Genomic DNA, 24,721 nt, shown 5'->3' with positions numbered 1-24,721 from the left:
ACGGAATGGCCCATGATACCCAGAGACTTTTGAAGGATGCGGGGTACTCCTGTGCCAGCTTCACTAATGACTCTTGGGTCATCCTATGTCCAATAGGGGCATAGGATGACTGAGAAATATCATGAATTAAATGAGATGGGACAATGATAATTCATGTATTGCAGGATATCTTGAAATATTACAAGTTGTTAATTCTGACCCCAACAGGTCAATAGGAGAGTGACTCATTCAATGTGGTACATAGACTGTTGAGGTGCTAATTAAGTCTACCTGGCTGTAGTAATAAACGCTTGTTGTGATTGCATTCTATTGTCTATTGTGCTAATAAAGTCTGCCTCTCAAGAACCTTTCATTGTGTGAAGTTCTATTGATAATATGTGTTGTGACTTAGCACCCTCTAAAGGTCAGACGTCTGACTTACTTCAGTAAAGGAAATGTGGATTGTGTAGCAGGTGAGAATAACTTATCGCGGAGTCAGAACGTCTGGGTAATGATTAGTAATTAGTTCATGTAGATATCTGAATGTTATTATCCAAAGGAATGTGTATTGAGCACCCATTGTGTCATGTTGTGGGTGGAGTTAAGCCATTAATTATTGGGGCTTCTAACTGTATAAGAAGAGCCGAGTTTATTGTAGTCCATTCTGTTTGGAACCAGAGAACAGAGCTTCTGTCTCCGTTTTCTGGGAAAATCCGTATGGATCGTGTCTGCTGGATTGTGGAGTGTCGGATAAGCCGTCGTGGGTTGGTGGAATGAAATATCGTAAACGGCGTTAACCCCTGACCGTTACAGGTTACAAGTATATCCAGTAAAGTTTTTGGGGGGGGGGGGGTGTAGAAGCTGGAGTTGGACTTTAACTCTACTCTAGAAACAATTAGGTTATTAGACGGACTGAGCCTTCCAATCATTGTGGGAAAACCCCTCCAAAACAGCAATATACCTGGCTTGGCGACTGGCTAAAATGTTGTAGGATAGCTGCACTGCGATTGTTTTTTGGCATCAAAGGATCTGCAATTTGATTGGCTACTCTGCACAACTAAAAAGAATAAACAGCAATTTACTTTGTCTCTTGGCCTAAGAAAATATAAAACTGGCACTATATTTTAGAAAACCTTATGAAATAAGGATGTAGTTGTAAAGAGGGGGGGGGGGGGGGGGTTGATGTCTTGCTATTTAAAGTTCTGTCAAGTCATCATTGAAATATAAGTGTATGCTGGCTGTACACAGGTCTGAATCTAACTTCAGCTCCTCAAATTCATCATCATCTTTCACACCATTTTCCTCTGTCAGATCCATGTTCAGAGGAACGCCGCAATACTTCCACGTGTAACTGGCGGCATGGGCAATGTATGGCAAATAGCGGCGCAGAATCTCCCATATAGTTTCCTCAGAACAGACCTCCAGGGTATGCTCCTGAGATGTCAGCGTGTTAATGATACGTATGGTCCGGGTTTTGGCAGACAAGATTCCGATTTCATCGCACCACCAGGAGTGTCCAAAGTCTGTGTCCCAATCTGAACAGGGGTAGGAAGGGGATATATGCAGAAAAAGCCCCTGAGGCGTAGAGTATCTCAAGCAGCCAGTTTGTGGATCTATGGAGGTCTTGATATCGCCTGTCTTGGGATTGAACCAATGGCCGATATCCTTCCCTGCAGCTTCAATAATTGGTTTCAACAAAATGTCACCTTTGTAGTGGGGAGCCAGTGGGGTGAGGTCATACACCCGTCCCAGGTAGGACACCCACAGGTCGGCGGTAGTGCAGTGACAGGACACCTCCCTGGGAGTGAAAAACTGAGCTCTCGCCGGAGACATTCTTGAACGCTTCTTGGTTCCCCCGGCTTTAACTATTAGTTTACCCAAATTGGCTTTAATTATCTCCTTCCCCTTTTCCCCTAAAAGTAAATAAGTTCTGCTCATTTATACCCCCCCCCCCAACATATTTGGAAGACATTTTATGCAAGTGGGTATCTGACATATAACCACTCCCATGTCCTTATTTATCACCTAGGCAAGACTTGCAAATGATTACACCCCCCCCCCTGCAACCTCCTGAGACATGTCATGTCCCAGGAGACTGAGGGACCATTCTAAAAGCACAGCATCAAATCGACCCCACTAACCAGAACATTTTAACATTTTAAATTTTTTTACTGCTATATTGCCAGCTTACCATTTTTAAAACTAGCACAGATCAAAGTAGAAATTGTTTTATTTTACATATTTTGTCTAAAGATTTAATAGTAATATTTGCAAGACAATCGCAACATGAATAATGAGCAGGCCCATAGCAGAATAGTAAAAATTGAGGTGGCCCATAGGGTTTGTACAGGTGTGAGAAATGAACTCTTTAAAGCAGAGGTTCACCGCTAAATTGCTATTTTTACCCTTAGATGGATGCTCATTTAGTCTAGGGGAATTGGCTAGTTTTAAAATCGAAGCTGTACTTACCTTTTTAGAGAGCGATCTTCTCCGCCACTTCCGGGTATGGGCTGCGGGACTGGGTGTTCCTTCTTGATTGACAGTATTCCGACCGGCTTCCGACGGTCGCATCCATCGCGTCACGATTTTCCAAAAGTAGCCGAACGTCGGTGCGCAGGCGCAGTATAGAGCCACACAGACGTTCGGCTTCTTTCGGCTACTCGTGATGCGATAGATGCGACAGTCGGAAGCCTTTCGGAAGCCTGTCAATCAAGAAGGAACGCCCAGTCCCGAAGACCCATACCCGGAAGTGGCGGAGAAGATTTCCCTCTACAACGGAAAGTACTGCTCGGATTTTAAAACTAGCTGATTCCCCTAGACTAAATGAGCATCCATCTAAGGGTATCTAAGGTTAAAAAAACATTTATGGGAGAACCCCCTCTTTAACCACTTGCCACCCACCATATAGCATAAAGATGATGGCAAAGTGGTTGTGTTATCCTAAATGGACGTCATATGATGTGATCAGGATAACACAGCCGGGGGGGCACGCAGTGATCGCTAGTGCGGCATGTCCATCTGACACACCGCAACTCTGATCAAGGTGCGAGGCCTCTGGCATAAGTTTGGTGGGTGGAGTCAAGCCACGGCTCTCTGTGGATAGGATTGCTCTGGGGGCACTCAGGAGGAGGGAAAAGAGCCAGCGGGGGACCCAAGAAGAGGACGGGGGCTGCTCTGTGCAAAACCCCTGCACAGAGCAGGAACATATAACATGTTTGTTAAATATAATAAAAATCCAAGCCTTTTAGAAATTATTGAAACCATTTAATACAGTATATCATTGAAATATTACAAGATTTGGTTCTGTACAAGAGGTTATCAAGCCAGGGGAAAGGATGTCTGACATATTGCCAATGTTAATTGAGCTAAATTGCAATATACATATTAGTAATTGCAAAAGCAAAGTATGTCTTGAAATTACATTTAATTGAGTTAGTAATAGAGTCCAATTATTGCAATGAATAAATGGTCTGATAGTCAGATCATTTTTGCCAGACCTTTAACATTTAAAAAAAACACAAAACATGTCAGTATCGTCTTGAATATAAAACATGTTTTTCTGTTAAAATCTCACAGGTCTGCTCAGCTACATAAAAAAAACTTGAAGTGGTGTACCATGGGGTTGTTGCCCTAATCAACCAATCATGTTGCAAATAGTGTTTAAGTTTTTTCTTTGTAAAAGAAACATCAAAAAACAAATCATTTACTTTAAAATATACCCGTCTAAAACGATAAAAAAATAAAATAAAAAATAAATTAAAAAAAAAAGTTTAGAGCTGACAGGATTAGAAAACCTGCTAATTTTCATTTCTGTCCCTACCCATGTTGGGTTGATTCACACTCTATTTTTCACGTTTACTGGTATCATTGGGTCCAAAAAATTGGGCAGTCCACAGAACAGCACGTTATGGGAATTCTTGCAATGAGGACACTACTTCTGGTGACCCCAGAGACAACAAGCAATTCCCTCACTTTGAAGGCATTTCCTTTCACTTCCTGGTTTAGTTATTGAACAGGACATGAAGCGAAGTCTCTCGAAAGGGAATACAGATGGCTAAAAGAAATCCGGCAGGGATTAACACACCCCCTTACTGTATAAAAATGGGAAATGTAAGTTTTGCCTTTAGTTCTACTTTAACCATTACTACTTACAAAGTTAGCAACTTCTATTAAAGTCAATCCAACTTTTTTTTCTAAAGATGACATTTTCACCACTAAGTGAGAGAAATTATGCAAGAAAAGGAAAGGCAGAAGGAAAAACCTGACAGGTCTTAGCCTTCCCCTACTCGACTAAAAGAAAAGCCTTTTTATTTGTCTGTTGCTAGTCAAGAGCTCCCCTCACTTCCTTTTACGTAGAATGTTAGGACAGAAAGGGAGGATACATTTCTAACAAAGTCAAGGATGTCACCAAAATCCTGACAGGTGTTCTGAACCTTTTATACTCTATCCAAAGAGAAGGTTTTGGTTTGCCATATACTTTAACCCCAGAATATTTACCCCCTAATGACTTGGCCATTTTTTGAAATACGGCACTGCGTCGCTTTGACAATTGCGCGATCATGCATCTCTGTATCCAAACAAAATTGATGCATTTTTCCCCCACAAATAGTTTTTTGGTGGCATTTGATAACCTCAGTGGTCTATTTTGTGTGCTATAAAAAAGACCAATAAAAACAAAAACGAAGTTTAAAAAAAAAAAAAAAAAAAAAAAAAAACAGTTTGGGCCAGTATGTATTCTGCTACATATTTTTTTGAACTAAAAATGGCAATAAGTGTATATTGATTGGTTTGCACAAAAAGTTAGCGTCTACAAAATAAGGGATATATTTATGGCATTTTTATTATAATCTTTTTTTTTTACAAGCAATGGCGGTGATCAGTGATTTTTAGTGGGACTGCAACATTGTGGCAAACAGATCGGACACTTGACACTTTGAGACCAGTGAAATTTATACAGCAATCAGTGCTATAAAAATGCACTGGATACTGTATAAATTACACTGGCAGGGAAGGGTTAACACTAGGGGGTGATCAAGGGGTTACCAGTGTTCCCTAGGCATGAGTTTTTAGCTGTGGGGGGGGAATGGGGTATTACTGGGAGTACAGATAGATCGCTGTTCCTAACCCCCAATGAACAGACGATCACTCTGTACTCCCCTGACAGAACAGGGATCTGTTTATATTGACAGATCCTACGTTATGGCTCTCCAAAACGATCGTGGGGCAGCCAGCAGACATCGTCGCCACGCACTTCAGCTCCCATGCCGTGCAGAGTGTACACGCACCTGCTATGGCTGTTAAGGGACCAACTTACAGCTACGGCAAATGATGGGATCGTGCTGACCTGCCACAGTATATTGCCGGTGGCTGTTCGGCAAGCAATTAAGCTTCATTTTTTTTCATACATAAGCCAGCCTTCTAGGCAAAGCCCATCTCTAGCCAAATCTTTCTGTAGAAAACCATAAAAGTTCCTAAAGAGAACCTGCAAAATGGCAATATGGAAGTTTCCATTGTCAATGTGCTCATACTGGAGAAACTAATTTTATTTAGCAAAAGAGGAGCACCACACCAAAATGTAGAGAGTTCCTAAAAGTGTAATTTCTTCTGAAAAAGATAATCCAATGGTTTCAGGAGCACCAAGGAGGCGCCTTTTATTAGAGCTTCAAAAGTTTTATTTAAATATAGGGGTTATAAAAAAAACAGTTGAATTACTGCAGATTTAAACAAAATGTTTTTATTGAATTGAGATACAAATTGGTACAAGAGCATTTCCAGGTTAATACATCAGTTACATGTGAAAAATTGAGTTCTATCACAGATAAGTGGTGAAGTCCAGTTTACACCATAACATATACAGGGACATATCTATCAGGGTCTGAGTGGTGGGACTTGTATAGTAATAAAAAAGAGAATAGTAAAAAAAGGAAAAACAAAAAAAAATGGTGGCAACTACAAACAGGGAGGAACCCAGTTTTTTTGGGGGGGGGTCATCAGAGTATTTAATTTTAGGGCCAGTTCACACCAGACGCAGTTCCGTGTGCATTTTTTTATGCACTAAAAATGCATGCACGCTGTTTTCTATGTATTCCAATGGCTCTAGCTCACACCATGTAGTCAGTTTCCAATCTGGTGTGAACTGGCCCTTATTGTACTTTTTTGGACATCCCCGGTTTATATACAAGATTTTTTTTGCAGGGGGAGGGAGTTTACATTCGCCTTCCAGTCAGAAAAGTAAGGTGGCTGTGGTCTCATCCCATTGTCTTGCAATGATCTTCCGGGCTGAGAATAAAGTTGTCATTTAAGAATATTTTCATTGATCCATCAATTTTTAGGGTCAGGGAATCCCAGACATGGGTTCAAGTCCAGGGTGAGTGGGGATCCCATTGTATCAAACTGCAGTCTTTTACATGTAGCATTACCCCCGTAGGAGCTGCAGGTTCATTTTGGGCCTTGCACGTTGCCTCGTTCCACATAGTCTAGGGCAGTGATGGCGAACCTTGGCACCCCAGATGTTTTGGAACTACATTTCCCATGATGCTCATCTACACTGCAGTATAGGTGAGCATCATGGGAAATGTAGTTCCAAAACATCTGGAGTGTCAAGGTTCGCCATCACTGGTCTAGGGGTTGAGAGTCAGCAAAAAGTTCAATGTCCACAAGTTATAGTTCCATTTCTCACTTTTTTCAAGCAACTTGTAGAAGTAGAGGGGTGAATGATCAGGGGAAGGTTCAGGCGCAGAAAACAGATCACTGGGGAATTGCTAAACTTCAAAGTCACACTCACCACTTTCTCTTAAGTGGGTATTGCTCACCCAGATAGGCCCCTCACCTGGCCTAGCAGCCGGGATGATGCACAGACAAGAATGATCTCAGTCTCTACCACAAACTGGTTGCAAGTTCAGATGAGGAGTTCCAGAATTCTCTGCCACAGGATTTGATACCAGGAGATCCAGCCTTACAGTTTTAGATCTTTTAAGTCAACCCGGCACACTAAGGTATTGAAGGCTTCGGTGCATCCTTCAAAAAGTTACCAGGCCTCTCCCAAAGTACCAGCCTTTCTGGGACAGGTCCTCCCTTAGCTTGCTCTATTGAGTGGATTCCTACCGCAGGACAGACAGCACAGGATTACCTCCATGGTATAGGCCCCAGTCAGGGTAACTGGGCCTACCAGGCCGAAATGCAACCTCGGGCTAGCATGGTCCTGAGGCCAAAAAAAAAAAAACACACACACAAACACCCCTAGTGGCCCTCCTGGTGCGAGGTATGTAAGAGCCCCAAAAAATTGTGTCTGCCCCTTAAGTATCCTTCCCCAGCATGGCCAGTGGGGAAACCACTCCCACTGGGTTGTTCGAGGAAAGACACCCAATACACCATGACCTGCCTTAGTTCCATCATTGGCCTGTGATGGTATTGCCACCTACAGGCAAACAAATGGAAATCCCTCCAGGCACAGCCATGGCCAGAACAGAGGCCGATTTAACCCCAATTAAAGTCTAAGCTAGCCTACCAGCTCAGACACCCCTCTAAATTTGACATAGCACCTGTTTATCAGGAGCAGCGCGCTACATACAACTAACCAACCATAAAGCATCAAAACATACCTGGTGCCTCTTACCCACACTTTGCAAATCATCCTGCCTATGGAGTCACTACCTGATAAAGGCACACCAGCATGCAATACAGAAAGCAGATTTTTCAGATTTCATTGGCTACATGCTTGTTTGAAGTCAGTGATGCACTTTAGGTATTAAAGTCAGGGTGACCGACCTGAAGCCTTAACCTTAAGTATGATAATGGATACACAATCAATAAAAAGAGAATAACTCAGTAGTATAAATATCTGATACCTCCAAAAAATGTTTTACAATTCCATCTTGGAGAATTGGGCAATTTATTCACTGTGTGTCATTGAATAAGGCAAGTCATGACTAATTGCAGATTGTCAAATTGAGAGAGTTGGTGATACTAACTCATTCAAATAGCAGCTCGATATTTGATGCAGTGGTTTCTATAGTGATGCCATGAACACAAGACAGTATGTGGGATAGAAGATTAATAAAACAATGCAAGTAAACAAAGACAATCAAAATCAATTCACTTACAAAGATCCAGGATAAAATGCAACTTTGAAAATCAACTGAAAGTGTTTTAAAAGATCAGTTATTTAGGTGCGTTTATGTACATTTCATTTTTTAACCATCTAAATCGGAATGCTAGCAATATCAGAACGTACCAAGGATGGCCGCATGTTCATTTTATTTTCAACACTAATGTACTTTATGTTATTTAATCCATAGCATAGAAGTACGGCCTTTAAATATGACACTGAGCATTCTAATGTATGTTTCATGATTGAAACATGATAGATTAACCCCTTTGTGGTAACAAATGTTAATGCCCAAATACAATTGTTAGTAAATACCATCACAACGACTTTGCGTATCCAGGTGGATTATACAATTTTTTTGGAACAAATTCGGCTCTAATTTAGTGGTAAATAGTAAACTGCATATTCCCTGATTTTTTTGTCATTAAAAAGAGTAAAAAAAGAAAAAATTAAAAAAAAAATTCTCCTGCTCCTATCACACCGATACCTCATGTGTAGGTTAGTTGCCGTTTGTACCTGTAGTATAGCCCGGAAGCAGTGCACGTTTTTTTATCCTGCCTAAAACACACCGACAATGACGCAGATAATAGTTAAAGCCGGGGTTCAGCGAAAAAAAAATTTTAACATGACATTCAGCCGAGTTGTCAGAATGACAAATCGGCTGTGTTTTACTTTTAAGTCCAGCACGTACCGTATTTTCACCGCCGCTTCCGGGTATGTAATCTGCAGGACTGGGCGTTCCTAAGTGATTGACATCCTTCCAACTGGCGCATACAGCGCGTCACTAGTTGCCGAAAGAAGCCGGACTGCGAGTCGGCTCTATACCGCGCCTGCGCACCGACGTTCGACTTCTTTCGGCAACTAGTGACGCGATGTATGCGCCGGTTGGAAGGATGTCAATCACTTGGGTACGCCCAGTCCTGCAAATTACATACCCGGAAGCTGCGGTGAAAATACGGTATGTGCTGCACTAGAAAAAAAAAAACACAGCCGATTGTCATTCTGACAACTCGGCTGAATGTCATGTTAAAAATATTTTTTTTGGGTGAACCCCCGCTTTAAGCACTTGACAACCAGCCAATTCAGACACTTTGCTCCTACATGTAAAAATCTTTTTTGCTAGAAAATTACATAAAACCCCCAAACATAAAATATTTTTTTTTAGCAGAGACTCGAGAGAATACAATGGTAGTCATTGCAACTTCATTTTGCACGGTATTTGCGCAGAAATTATTCAAACACGTTTTTTGGAAAAATGCTTTTAAAAAAAAAAAAAAATGTAAAGTTAGCCATTTTTTTGCATAATGTGAAAGATGAAGTTACGCCAAGTAAATAGATACCCAACATGTCACGCTTCAAAATCGCACACACGATCATTTAAATAATATCCACTAGGCCCCGAAGTCTCTATAATACGATGTCAATGATTCTATTATACATCCCATTATTTATTCCCCTCCCTTTTTATATGTCTGCTAATATATTTTGCTGATGTATACTACTCATTTATATATATGTGCTTCTTGCCAATGTACACTTTAACCACTGGACCATATTGTTGCCCAAAGACCAGAGCATTTTTGGCGATTCGTCACTGCTTCGCTTTAATGGACAATTGCGTGGTCGTGCGACGTGGCTCCAAAACACATTTTTTCCCCCACAAATAGAGCTTTCTTTTGGGGGTATTTGATCACCTCTGCGGTTTTTAGTTTTTGCGCTATAAACAAAAATAGAGCGACAATTTTGAAAAATGCAATTTTTTTGCTATAATAAATATCCCCCAAAAATATATAAAAAAACATTTTTTTTACTCAGTTTAGGCCGATACGTATTCTTCTACATATTGTCAATTTTTTTTTTTTAATTGCAACAAGCGTTGATTGGTTTGCGCAAAAGTTATAGCGTTTACAAAATAGGGGGCATTTTATGGCATTTTTATTAATATTTTTTTTTTACTAGTAATGGCGGCGATCAGCGTTTTTTTCGGTATTGCGACATTATGGCGGACACTTGACACATTTTTGGGACTATTGGCATTTTTATAGCGATCAGTGCTATAAAAATGCATTGATTACTGTAAAAATGTCAGTGGCAGTGAAGGGGGTTAACACTAGGGGGCGGGGAAGGGGTCAAGTATGTTCCCTGGGTGTGTTCTAACTGTAGGGGGGGTGGCCTCACAAGGGAAATGACTGATCTTCTGTTCATACATTGTATTAACAGAAGATCAGCATTTCTCCCCGACAGCCCCTAGTGGCCTGTGCGAGAGCCGACGTTATATTACGTTGGCTCTCGCGCGCAAAGGCGGTCGGCAAGCAGTTAAACTGTATTGAGACTTATTTTTCAATAAACCGTTTGTAAACAAAAAAAAATAAAAAAAACGCACACGCTCGTGGAATGGTGTCAAACTTTGGTACTTAAAAATCTCCATGGGCAACGTTTTACATTTTTTTAAATGGTTACATGTTTTAAGTTACAGAGGAGAGCTAGAATTATTGGTCTCACGTAAACGTTTGCGGCGACACTTCACATGTGTGGTTTGAACACCGTTTTTATATGTATGTGGTCACTTCTGCATGCACACATGGACACAAAAAAAAAAAAAAAAAAAAAAAATCGCTGTTCATTTTACTTAAAATTATTTTGAAACTTTAAAAAAAAAAAAATTTGATAACTTATTCCTATGGTATTACAAGGAATGTAAGAAAGGTGGTCATTAATCAAGGAGGTGCGATTACTGTGTCCAAAACCCCAAAGCACCTCCCCTTTGGATCAGTTTAGTTCTCCAAACCATCACTGCCCTGTATGGCTCTGTACAGCAGAGAGGCAGGAAACATGTAAAAACAAAACTAGAAACTACAGGTGATAGTGGCAAGTGACAAGCTGCATCTGGTCGCAGGAGACAGTGGCACGCTGCATCTGGTGGCAAATGACAAGCTCAGAGTTCCCTCTGCATTATGGGTGGGCACTGTTGCCGGTGGAATCACTTGTGAATGAGACCCAATTCGATCATATACGTCTGAACCACGTGCCTAGGAGTGACTACCCTTTACATACATTTATGATCCCCTGTAATAAGGGATCGTGGAGATCTGGTAAGGAGCCAATTATAGCCTGGTGGAGGATATATCACTGTTTTCTTTGGACACGTTTTCAACATAGATGAAATTCAGCACAAACTACGGGTGTTTGATAATACATTTGCTAAAACATATGGACTTTATCTAGTATTTTATTATTTCTTAATATAATCTTGTTATATTTTTTATTTTTCATTTTTTGAAGATATTGAGATTGCCACACAGTGCCTCTATATATCTCTATCACTCATGTATAAATCACAGTTTTGTGCTTTAAAAAGTTTGTTTAGAGCCAGCACGATTTATATATTTCTCGAATGTAAACATCCGTTGTAATAGGAATATGACATGACAGGTCCTCTTTACAGTGAGATATGGGGTCAATAAGACAAAAAAAAACAAAAAAAACAATCCTGGCTTCCCAGCCGAGGCGGCGCCTTTTTTGAATGCAGAGGCCGGGCGTGACGTCATAACATATCGCCCGGCCTCGACGATCCTATCACCATCTGGTCCGCTGTAAATCTCCATGGTCGAGAAGCGGGTCCTGTCACTGACTCACTGATCGCACAGGTGAGACAGTAGAAGCACCAGAGGGCGGGGTGGGGGGCGACTTCCCCTTTCGCCGCCCTAAGAACGATCAAGAGGCGGAAAACCGGCAATATCTGAATGATGCCTGTAGCTGCAGGCATCATTCAGATATCACTGCACAAAGCCCAGGCCGTTAAATAAAAACTTGCCCCAAAAAAATACTGACCCAGACCCAAACACAAACCCTGGCACTGAACTAGAACAAATGGAAATGTGGCCCCATGGAAAAAAAGCCCAGTCCAGTGGGGCCACATATTTGCGTACGCTCTGCACCAAGGGGTTAAGCTGTCTTTAAAACCAAGTCTGCGTTAGAGTTAAATGTCAATAGCAGTAGTTATATTGGACAGAGTGGGGTTGATTTGTGTTCACTTGGCATGCAAAAATTTTCCAATTACCGTATGTGCTTTGAAAAAAAAAAAAAATATTATAATATATATATATATATATATATATATATATATATTACACCCTTGGCCCCATTTAGGTATTCTTTGCAAAGATCATTTTCACTGCATTTACTGTGCCAAAGGAAAATTACTTTGCAAAGTGAAAAATCCCTTGCAAAGTGAGCAGCTTATTTGCCCTTAGTAAATCAACCATGATACGTTGGCTCTTTCAAGAAAAATAAAACATTGTTTTATCTTATGGAAACAGAAACATCAAAACATGATTACAAGTTTTGCATTATTCCTTTTTCTATTGTTAACAATGACTATAGCATTAGAATTTGTACTGTTGTGTACCATGATTATAGTTCAGGTCTAAATACAGAACGATCTATTGCCGAATGTTATAATTTCTTACCATTACCCATACCAGTCCATGATGGCTGGCATTTATGTATGTACCCTATACAATTGATTTGATTAGTGTTATTAGTACAATAAAGGAGTGATTGTCTGCTTTCTAAAAGCTGCCGTTCAAGCAATTTCTATGCCAAGCTAATAAACAAGCTTTATGACGAAGTTGATAGAAAAAATGTGGCTCTGTGGCTGAGTGCTGAACAACATTTTGCAGGGTTAGGTTTGAAAACCTATCTACTGAAAAACTCAGTATTGGTATTGAGAGTTTGGATATGGGACAGTTAACTAATACTTAATGGTGTTGTAAAGGTTTGTTTTCTAAATAGGTTCCTTTAAGCTAGTGCCTTGTTGGTTCACTAACCTTTTCCTTCCATTTCCCTTCTAAAGGTTTGTTTTCTTTGAATTTCCCATTTCTCCTCAGTAAGATTGCGCCCATCATCCGAGCGGTTCTGGCTGGGGGTTAGTGTGTGCGCCGCCTCCCTTGGGACTACATCATGGCGGGGAGACGCTGTGCCCAACTCCTATTAAGTCATGTACTGGTGCCTTATCTGGGGAAATCTGTGTGCTACTAGATGTGGACAAGGCTTATTAAAACCAAGCTAATGCTGCTGACATGGGTGAGATGTTTATCATCTCATGCTTACAAACAGTTCACTATACCCTTCGTCATACAGGGGTTATACATCTCATACAACATACAGATTATGGAAGTATACACTGGGTGCAGGCCACTGTGGGAGAATTCATCCTTAAAGTTCACAAAAAGTTACTGAAGTTTTTTTTAAGTCATTGCTTTAAAAGCTCAGATCACCCTGCACCCATCCACCAGTGACTTGGTACTTTTTTACATTAGAGATTTAAAAGCTGAAAGCCTGCCGAGTCACTACTGGCATGGGGATGGGGGAATGCGGAAAAAACAACTTGAATGAAGTTTGAGGATGAATTGCTCCATATTGCTTGCATTGACAAGGGGCAGTAATTGTTTGTTTAAAAGGTAATGTATTGCCAGTTTAGAGTAAAACCCTGAATGTCCATGGCTGGTCACTATTCTAAGCATGCTAAATAATGCTAATAATAATGCCAATATAATGCAAGTATACTTGCAGTTTTCCAAAAAGATTACCGATATTACCCTTTAAGGCTGAAAATAGCCCCCCTCGGCTTATACTTGGGTCAGTGTACCCGATATTGGTGACAGGCTGCGGGCGTCCATTGTTTAAAGTTGCAGTCTACTCCTGGTCCCTTCCGTGATAGGCGTTTCCCAGCAGACACTGTTCAGTGTTCCTCCTATCACGGATGTCCGCTCGTCCGAGGATGAAAGGACCTCCGTGAATGGCAGAACACAGTGTCTGCTGGGAAACGCCCATCATGGAACGGGACCAGGAGGAGACTGCGACTTTTGAACAAATGTATTCAATTTCAACTAAGAGACCAGCCAGCTGGAATGGGGAACACTTCCACACGGTTAGCGGACTGCGCCTCCCTTCCCCCCTTAAAAGGTAACTGCATTTCAAATGGAGTTGTCATGCAGATAAATAACTGTCTAAGAAGTGTTGATGCTGTCGTTGTCCGACTTACAGGCTGAAAACTAGCCGGCAGGGCTCTCTCTGTCCTCTGACAGTTCATTCGCTGCTCTGGAAATAGAATGCTTGTGGGGCAGATAACGTCAGCTTCCATCAAAGGCTTTTCAGACAGGTGTTTAGCTTGATGGCAAAATTCTTTTAAACTCTGCGGGGGATATTGTTCAGAGACAGATATTTTAATCACTAGCTCATTTATTGCTTTGCCAATGTTACAGAAGCCTGTCAAGAATTTCAGGTACACCGACTCGAGCACAGTGAGGCGTGCAAATTGACCCTCTTTTCCGCTTACAGTAGCTGCTGCATTTTCACCCTAGGCGTACACTCCGTCAATACGTTTTTTAATTTTTTGTGGTAAAATTAGGTACCTTGGCTTATACTCGGGTCGGCTTATACTTTGGTATTTGTGTATTACACAATTAGCTTTCATTAGTAATAGTAGTCACAATTTACTTTAAACACGTGTGAACTGTATTTGTTCTTTAAAGTATACAATATTGTTGCTACAGGCTTGTTTATTTGATAGAGACAAACAGGGATTGGTTTACTAAAACTGGGAGAGTTAAAAATCTGGTGCAGGTGTGCAGTGGTGACCGCTGTATTAAGGGCACAGGGCCATCGCCCCCCTAATCCATGCACCTGGCCTCCAATCTACATGCAGGGCGCGGGACACATGGATTTCAGTGGGGCTTTTTAAGCATGATTAGAGCTTAAGGTTTTATTTGGCTTAAAAAAAAAAAAAAAAAAAAGAAGGGGGGGCCACCAGAGCTCACCACCCTGATCCCGTGTTGTGTGATAACAAATATTTGCTATTGTCTTCCTGAATCTCCTTGGCCAATCCTAAAACCCCATTGGCCGAGAGGAGAAACGACCATATTGACCACCAAGAAGGAGATGCCGAGGAGGAGACACAGGGGTAGCCACCAAGGTGGAGACACAGAGGAGGAGACGCAAACCAACAACCTAGATGGGGTAAGCGCAGGGTTTGCTGATCAACTAAGCGATGGGGGGGGGGGGATTTTGGCTGACCGACCGAATATGGGTTGGGGGTTTGATTGATGGAGTGACCGGCGAGGGTGGCAGGTGGTTTGATTGTCACCCCCCTAAAGTGTGGAGCATTAGCCACCACTGCAGGTAGGCAATCAACTTCTAACATCAGCTTGTTCAATTAAGCCTTTACAAAAAAAAACTGGAAGCCGATTGGTTTCTATACAAAGCTACACCAGATTTTGCACTCTCCAGTTTTAGAAAATCAACTTCATGGTGTTTTACATATTAACAGTGTAGTGGGTTGGGCGTTTATTTTTCTTATTTGCTACAGTAAGCACTAAAAACAAAATTACATTTTTATTATTGCAAAGTAAATATGAAGTATTGAATACAAATATTTTGGATTTTCACATGTTTGCCCGTTTGCTCTTGCCTGCTTTGCTAAACACCGTTTACAAAGCACAGAAGCTCAAGCGACAATTTGTACACAACTGAATTATTCATGTCAGTTACTTGCCAAATCTCCACAGCAGGTTTCAGAGTGAGCCTAAGGCCCATTTCACACTGAGGCGGTTTGCAGGCACAAAACACCCTAAACAGCGGCTGCTCTTTCTCCAGTGTGAAAGCCTGAGGGCTTTTACACTGAAGCGGTGCGCTAGCAGGACCGCTTTAAGTCCTGCTAGCAGCATCTTTGGAGCGGTGAGAGGAGTGGTGTGTTTACCACTCCTTCCCATTGAAAGCGGCATTAGCTTTTTTTCAGGATGTTAAAACCGCACTGCTAGCGGCCGAATACCACCACAATTCCAACGGTATGGCGCCGCTAAAAATAGCGGCGCTATACCGCCACTGCACCTCCCGCCCCAGTGTGAAAGGGGCCTAAAGGAAGCAGTTTATTGTGTGAATCCTGTGTCAGACGAGTCTTATTACATTTTTACAAGCTTTGATATAAATGACAAAAAACATACATACTGTATTAGACTGTTTAAGAAATAAAAAACCTATAATGGTTTTAGGTGAATTTTATTTAATACCACCACAGCAGGAATGCAATTGCTGTATATTATAAGTAGAGTTTCTACTTACCAAAACTCTAAAATGAAACGCATATAAAATGAAAAAAAAAAAAGCTTTTAATAAATTCCACAATTGAACTCAGTTCTTACAATTACCAGGCTTGCAAAAGTGACAGGCCAGCATACATAGCACTTACTGAATGTTTATTAAATTTACACTACCCAGGACTGTTGAGTATATAAATTAACAGCTAAGCTAACACTAGCCTTTAATATGCAGGAAAAATAACATCGATGATTAATGCTTCTCAACTTGGGTTCTTGAAAATGTGCTTATTGCTTAGCTACTGATAATGACAGAAAAATGCTTTTTACTACATCAGAGACCTTTCTGTATTTTTTTCACATACTTTGCATAAAATAGGCATTCATCCTATTTTATATGAAGCCTTGTCTAAATGTTTACAGTATATAAAAACTGAGTAGAATAAAGGAATCCGCTGAAAAACAACAGATATATTTTGTGAGCAACCAGATGTTATCACAATATGCTCAGTCTAAAGTAATTCAAGTTGTGTATCCCTGCTGAATGTTACCCTACAGAACAACACTTTAAATGGACTGTTGCGCTTAAAGGGATTGTAAAGTTAGGTTATTTTTTTTTTTTTTCTAAATACCGTACATTCTATGCATGAAGATAAAGCCTTCTGTGTGCAGCAGCCCCCCTAAAAATTACCTGAGCCCCATCTCTGTCCAGTAATGTCCACAAGTGTCTCAGCCATCCAAGATTCTCCCTCCCAATTGGCTGACACATTGGCTGCCAATCAAAGTCAGCTAGCCAATCAAGAGGGTACAGGGCAGTGTCAGGGCTTTAGGTCTGAATGGACACAGGGAGCTGTGACTGTTAGGGTGCCCCCATAACAAGCTGCTTGCTGTGGGGGCACTTGGAGGGAGAGGATCACACAGAAGAGAAACCCAGAAGAGGATGATCCAGGCTGCTCTGTGCAAATCCACTGCAACAAGGCAGGTAAGTATAACATGTTCGTCATTTTTATAGTTACAAAAATTTAGGTTAGACGGAACGGTATTTCTACGAACCTTCCAGGACAGCACACGAGAGATGAGGGCTCCTCCCCCCAGGAAACACAATCAATCGACAGCTTGTTATAAGTCCCCACCCTTCCCCTTGATCCTTAGTATGTAATAAAGTAATCCTGAACTGGTTCACAAGGGACATCGTTCCACATAAATACTTACCACCTAGCGTCTAGCATATCTTTCTCTCCACATAAAGTGGGAAGTAGGCCTGCCATCCTGGAAGGTTCATAGAAATACCGTTACCGGTAAGTAACGTAGGTTTTCTCCCATCACCTTCCAGGGCGGCACACCTGAGAGGATAAAGGAACCAACAGGACTACTTTAGAGTGGGGCCCCTGCCTGCAAGGCCTTTCTGCTAAATGTCAGATTTTTACTTGAATTTACCTCCATTCCCTAGTGTGTGATGAAGGTATCCTAGCTGGATTATATAACTAACCTGCAGGTCTGCACCACCTATGCCCCTGCCTTCTCTTCGGATGCAGGATCTAGGTGGCATGGGCTCTTAAAGATAAAATCTGAGAGCCTTTTTTTAAGATGGAATGATTGACTGTCAACATTCTAGCAATCATGGTTTATAATGTCTAACTGCTGCATAGGACTACTAAAAAGACCAATCAGATTTGTTCTGGGAAACAAGGAACTACTTCGGTTTAAAACCAGATGTTCTTTGTCGACCACTAGTCTGTTCAGGAGAATGGTTTAGAAAAAGGCGTCCCGGCAGAATCTGTGGGTCCCCTTTTTGTTTGCCATAGCCATGGTGAAAAGGAAACAAGACCCACTTAAGGATAATAGATTAAGGGAAGCTTATTCCCTGGGCTCAAAGGACTGGACAGGTATGTAACCAAGCAGGGTGTTTGGTGTGCTCCTGCGCCTTCGAGGGGTGGCTCCCCTTGAGTCCACCTACCCCCATCCATCAGAATGAATGTGTCTCCATTCTGGGGACACTAAATTGTTCAGTGCCAGGACCACAGATCACAGGGTGCCTTGGCGCGGCTCTCGCATGCGCCTGCAAACGCGTGCGGACAAAACCCCTGCCTCCAACGCACACTGTTAGACAGGTCAATCGGCTGCTCTGCAAGCTGGTCGGCAAGTAAGCCTGGTCGGCCCCTGGGCATTCCCGAGGATTTTTTGTTATGTAATTAAGCATACCCGACTTCGTTTTCTTCCCATCTGAATGCTGACATGTCAGATGTGAAAGTGTTTTATATCCCCAGGCTCCTTATAACCCTGCGGGTAGATGCATTAAAACTAAGCAGAAAGGAGCCTGGTAAGAACCGAGAGTAACTATCATAAATATCAAGGTGTCTGAGACCATAATCCACTCCAAGCACCAATGAGTGCCTCTTGGAACCAATGAGTGTTAAGTTAAGCAGATCCCTACTACAGGAAATTAATTCTATAGAAGGAGTAAAAGACGAATATTGCATACTCACATCCAGTTTGTCCAAGGGGGTGACATGAAGCATACATACCGAGCTGTAAACTTATCAGATTGGGTGAACCAGTCAGATAAGTTCTGATGCTGCATCTTCAAGCAAAAAACTGTTATGAGCATAACCCCTTAGTTCTTACTAAAAATGTAGGCTATTTTATGACCTTCTTCCAGTGTCCTATAACCCTACTGGGTTCAGGTCTAGGGAATATTTCTGGCATGCTTGAATGTAAAGGACTAAATCTTTTGCAGTCAGAAATCCTGTTCCTTCCATGTGCATGGAAAATAAGGTCTGAAATAAAAGTGACAAATATATAATTAATATCACAGATATACAGATCATAAATCTTGTATTTCTGAAGGGTAGCAAGCTCAAGCTTTATATGGAATAAAAAACAGGAAGACACACCCAGCCTTCACTGTTGTATTTTCTGATATACAGTCACCTGTAGAACAGAGAAGACACAAACCAGACGGTGTATTTCTAATATGTAATAAGATACCATATAACCTAAGCAAAGAGAAAGGACACAATCTTCAAATGTGTGCTTCTGATGCTTAATAGGTTAAGGTCATACATCCAACAGAAAGGACACTAGAAAATATGGTGTTTTTCTGAGCAATTAAACACAGAAGACACAGACCCCTTCCACTGCTGTGTTTTTCTGATGTACAGCAAACTAAGGCCCCTTTCACATTGAGGAGTTTTTCAGGCGGTAAAGCGCTAAAAATAGCGCTGCTATCCCGCCTGAAAAACTCCTGCACTGCAGACTCAATGTGAAAGCCCGAGGGCTTTCACACTGAGGCGATGCGCTGGCGGGAGACAAAAAAATCTCCTGTCAGCAGCATCTTTGGAGCGGTGAGAGGAGCGGCATGTATACCGCTCCTTCACCGCTCCTTCCCATTGAAAACAATGGGAACCGCGGCAATACCGCCCGCAATGCGCCTCTATAGAGGCGCATTGCGGGCGATATTAACTCTTTATCGGCCGCTAGCGGGGGTTAATACCGCACCGCTAGCGGCTGATACCCGCGGCAATTCCGGCGGTATAGCGCCGCTATTTTTAGCGGCGTTATACCGCCACCGCAGCTCCCGCCCCAGTCTGAAAGGGGCCTAAGGTAATTGATTCAAGACAAGACTTCAGTGTTGTATATTCCTGACCAAACGTAGTATGGTCATATAACCAACAGAAATTATACTAACACATATTGAGCATTACCGATGACGAAAATGCAGTCGCATAGCCAGTATGACCACAGAAAAGACATGCGACCTCAGTTGTGTATTTGCTGGGGCTAGACCACGTGCAGTCATAACCGGCAGTGAGTGGAACAAACACCCTTCTGATAAACAGGGTATAGACATAAAACAGAAATGTCACCAACAATAATTTAGCATTGTGTATTTCTGATTAGCAACACTACACAGTCATATAACCGGCAGAAATGTCACTAGCAAAAACTCAATGATGTGAATTTCTGAACAGCAACAATGTACCGTCACAGAACCCACAGAAGTGTCACTGCCAGTAATACAATGTTGTGCGTTTTTGATTAGCAAACTTGTACAGTTATATGACCAACAGAATTGTCACTAGCAAAAAACTCAATACTGCACGTTTCTGAAAAGCAACTGTGTACAGTCACGTAACCCATAGAAATATCACTACCAATAATACAATGCTGTGCGTTTCTGATCAGCAAACTTGTACAGTCATAATCAAAATTATGCATTTCTAGTGTAGCGCTACCCCCGAAGGAGCCGCTGATTGTTTTGGGATAGGCGTATTAAGTTACCTTGAAGTGTGTCTAGGGGTGAGAGCAGTGAGCCAAAACAGTGAGCGAATGTCCAGACAGTGAATAAAGGGTTTTCCAAAGCTTTATTTCCAGGCCAACATCAATAAGTGGGAAGAGCAGGTTGATGAAGAAAAATTAGAACCTTGCAGTATCAGGCCTGGATATTAGTTGAGCAGCCCTTGCTCAATAGAGTACCAAGTTATAACTCGTCGCCACTCTTAGCTGGAGTGGCTAAAGTGCCCCAGACAGACCCCTCTCACAAGCCTGGCAGCCGAAGTGTCACTTCGGATTTGCTGGGAGGAACAGATCTCTCTCACAGACCTGGCTCTAGGGCCTCTGCCACAGGCCAATTACTTTAAGTGAGCTAAATGGATGGACCGAGCGAATCCTCCCAGTGGATTTTTATCATAAGTCACCGGGTGACAACAAAGCGTACCTGTCAGCATTCCAGTCACCAGATCCCTGATTGGGTCGGTATCCAGCCTGGAATCCTCTCAATAGAACCTAGAACCCAGTAAGTCACTGGGGTCCCCTTTTACCTCCGGATGAGGGTTTATGTAGCCTCCAATTTTGGCCAGGTGGGCCACGCCGGCGGGGTCCATGAATGCGTGCACCCTGAAGGTGGATGCCGCACCTGGAACGGGACACGGCAAAGATTTTTTAGAACACATGACACCTGTCACAGATACACTCCTCCCCAGCATGCCTTGGGAGGGAAAAAGTCCTCTAATTGGCTGCTGAGGAAAACTCACTCTGCCAGAACCCCACTGGTGCCAACTGCTGGCCAGGGATGGTAACGCATCCCTGGAGCACAGACTGACCCACGGACTTCTCTGGAATAACAGAAGTCACAATTTAAATAAATTGTGAATGGGAGCAAAGTAACTTTCCCATTCCCCACTAACTTTAGCGTAGTGCCCATACTGAAAGTAAGGGGGCGCTACACTAATGAGCCATAAGATAGTTATACAGTTTAACAGAAAAGACACAAAACAAACTTCCAATGTTGTGCATTTCTGATGTGTGGTCAGACCAACAATCTATCCTAGGCATAGCCTGAACTCCAGATAGCAATCCTTCAATGAAGGAACATGGTAGTTCCAAATAATGGAAGTCTGAGGTGTGCGACTATACCACAGGAGTGGTAGCTGCTATTCTACTACTTAACTGGCACACACAGGTGGGAGCGAGTCCAAGCCTCCCAAGCATCTAAGGTCTTAACGAGCACAGACCCAAAGATCATTTAAGTCTCTCAGGAAGAGGTGATCACAATCTTAGCCTGGAGGCAATCAGACACCTGTAGGGCTACACACTAAATACAGGCTAGTTTACATAGCTTTAGCATAGAAGTTTGAAACCAGGAACCCCTCAATTAAGGGTTGCAGGATAGCATTGTATGCTTCTCATACAGCCCACAGGTGGTTTGTAGCCCAAGCCACAAGGTTTTGATTAACTCGTACACACTGATAGATATAGCAGCAGTGCAAGGAAGAAATAGGTTGGAGCTTGTGGAGATGTTGCACCCAATAAGCAACCCCCTCAAGGATAATATGTTCACTAGAGTGCCCCACCCTATGGGTAAAAGTTTAGAAGGCAGTCTTTGAGGGGTAAAAACCTCTAAATGCACCATCGTAAGCTACCTGTCATATTCATAGCAGCAGGCCCTGACCCTTTAGGGATTGATGGAGTGGAAAACACCCTGGATTGAGCCTTGCTCAGCCCCCTATATGAAGTTATTCTAGGGGCTTCTGTAATCTCTTCAGTGGCCTATATTGCCTGCAGGAGTCCATCCAGATCCTCTAGGGTGAAGGGGTGTCTCCCTAACCATGCATCCTCCTGAATCTGGTTTAACAGGTCTAGATCCAACTCCCCCTATGAGCCGTGTTCTGGCCTGGATTTCCATATCCTCCCCGTCCTACTTTTCTTCCTCTACCTGGGCTAGAGGGAGCGATTGTTAGGGTGGGGGAAGGGCACTAGGTCCCATTCAGAAGAGGCTTTTTTGGGAGGATGTGCCTTCTCTAGAGATAAGCTCCTCTATGTCAGGACCTTGGGTTAATGACTGCCTGGCGGCTTCACAGAAAGCTTTGACTGTTGCCGGCATTTCCGTCTGCATAGATGTGACATCTTCTCATCATTGCAGAAGCCCTCTTCCCTGCTAAATTATTAATGCATTTTTAGAAAAATGGCTTTGAGTGGGAGTTTATCCTTCCAATACCCACATTTTTATTATTTTTAGAGGAGATATACCCTGTAGCGGCAGGAGGTTGTTTATCTGGGGCCGCCTGGGTTCCGCTGGGGGGATTCTGTACGACAAGAGATACAACACATATGAATAACATTACTCTGTCTTCCATTAAGACTGCAAGTTTGGACTGGGGAGGGGAAAGGGTAAGGTGAGAAGTGAAATCCAGTTCCTGTTCTGGCTGGCTCCGGGATCTCAGACCCCTGAAAGCCAGGACCTCAATCCCTTTCGTCCTCCCTTTCAAAGGGGGGTTTGTACTTACCGATCTGACCTGGATCTGCCTGCAGTCACATTTGTCTTCCTGTCCTCTTGTTTCATGAGGAGGTTGGCTGGGTCCTGGGCTGCTGGTACCACTGGAGGGGCTGGTACAGCAAGCCAACCACTTCCACACCACGTCTCCCGGCGTCCTAACACTGCCGGGTTGCACTGTGTCTGCGGCGCCGCCCACTTCCTGTGATGTGGTCGTGTTCAGAAAGAGGCTTGGAGCTCAGTGCTTCCTCCTAGGAAAAACACGGAAGTGGAGAGCAGCTTAATGGCGGTGTATTTGCATCACAGCGATGGCTCGCCCTCCCAATACTGGGGATCAAGGGGAAGGGTGGGGACTTATAACAAGCCGTCTATTGATTGTTTCCTGTGGGGAGGAGCCCTAATCTCTCAGGTGTGCCGTCTTGGAAGGTGATAGGAGAAAATTAGATTTTACAATAACTTAAAAATGGTTCTAAAGTCATAAGGTTTTTTACTTTAATGGATCTATTCAAAGTAGAAAGAAAACACACACACACACACACACACACAAATGCCGTTTTAATGCCTGTTTGACCCTCTTATATTTAAATACTTAGCTGAGCCATATACCGATCCAGTCTGCAGGACTTTTCTCTCCACTCCATCACAAGCTTGGCTGAGAGCAGTAGGGGGCATTGGCTCCTGTCTCTGTCAATCCAATCCAGTGGGGGGGGGCCGGGCCAAGCAGCATTGGACACACAGAGCCTGGCTCAGGAGCAAGCCTGCATGTGTGTCACCATAGGAAGTGTCTTCCTATAGTGGCACCTCCAGATGACAGGAAGCCTGAGGTGGCAGCGGGGGGCCTCAGAAGAGGAGGTTTGAGGCTGCTCTGTGCGATACCATTGCACAGAGCAGGTAAGTATAACATTATTTTAAGAAAAAAAAGTTACTTATATACAGACCAAAAGTTTGGACACACCTCAAAGAGTTTTCTTTATTTTCATGACTATGAACATTGTAGATTCACACTGAAGGCATCAAAACTATGAATTAACACATGTGGAATTATACATAAAAAAGTGTAACAACTGAAAATAGATTTTATATTCTTCTAGGTTCTTCAAAGTAGCCACCTTTTGCAGCAGACACATCTCTAGAACTGTTAAGAGGAGACTGTGAATCAAGCCTTCATGGTAGAATATCTGCTAGGAAACCACTGCTAAAGAAAAACAAGCAGAAGAGACTTGTTTGGGCTAAAGAACACAAGGAATGGACATTAGACCAGTGGAAATCTGCTTTGGTCTGATGAGTCCAAACTTGAGATCTTTGGTTCCAAACCCCGTGTCTTTGTGTGACACAGAAAAGGTGAACGGATGGACTCTACATGCCTGGTTCCCACCGTGAAGCATGGGAGGTGTGGGGGTGCTTTGCTGGTGACACTGTTGGGGATTTATTCAAAATTGAAGGCATACTGAACCAGCATGGCTACCACAGCATCTTGCAGTGGCATGCTATTCCATCCATCAGGACAATGACCCCATACACACCTCCAGGCTGTGTAAGGGCTATTTGACCAAGAAGTAGAGTGATGGGGTGCTGCGCCAGGTGACTACCTCTTGAAGCTTATCAAGAGAATGCCAAGAGTGTGCAAAGCAGTAATCAAAGCAAAAAGGTGGCTACTTTGAAGAACCTAGAATATGAAATATTTTCAGTTTCACACTTTTTTGTTATGTATAATTCCACATGTGTTAATTCATAGTTTTGATGCCTTCAGTGTGAATCTACAATTTT

At 42.5% G+C, this 24,721-nt stretch overlaps 2 protein-coding genes across 2 annotated transcripts in view; both read right to left on the bottom strand.

Moving 5' to 3' along the window:
- The window catches only part of LOC120937275 (cAMP-dependent protein kinase inhibitor alpha-like), a 242,708-nt gene that overhangs the window by 92,223 nt on the left and 125,764 nt on the right, over window positions 1–24,721 (bottom strand). The window lies entirely within an intron of this gene.
- On the bottom strand, window positions 616–1,812 carry LOC120937273 (cytochrome b5 domain-containing protein 1-like). Its single transcript, XM_040350345.1, has one exon. It carries the CDS (start codon window positions 1,810–1,812, stop codon window positions 1,174–1,176), a length of 639 nt encoding a protein of 212 aa, XP_040206279.1. The 3' UTR covers window positions 616–1,173.

This window comes from Rana temporaria, chromosome 4 (assembly GCF_905171775.1).
Source record: "Rana temporaria chromosome 4, aRanTem1.1, whole genome shotgun sequence".
Classification (NCBI taxonomy): Eukaryota; Metazoa; Chordata; class Amphibia; order Anura; family Ranidae; genus Rana; species Rana temporaria.
The sequence above is the reverse complement of the archived record's forward strand: the minus strand, read 5'-3'. Positions and strand labels throughout refer to the sequence as shown.

Coding starts and splice junctions, on each gene's coding strand:
- LOC120937273 (XM_040350345.1), bottom strand. CDS start 1,812: ATGTCTCCGGCGAGAGCTCAGTTTTTCACTCCCAGGGAGGTGTCCTGT.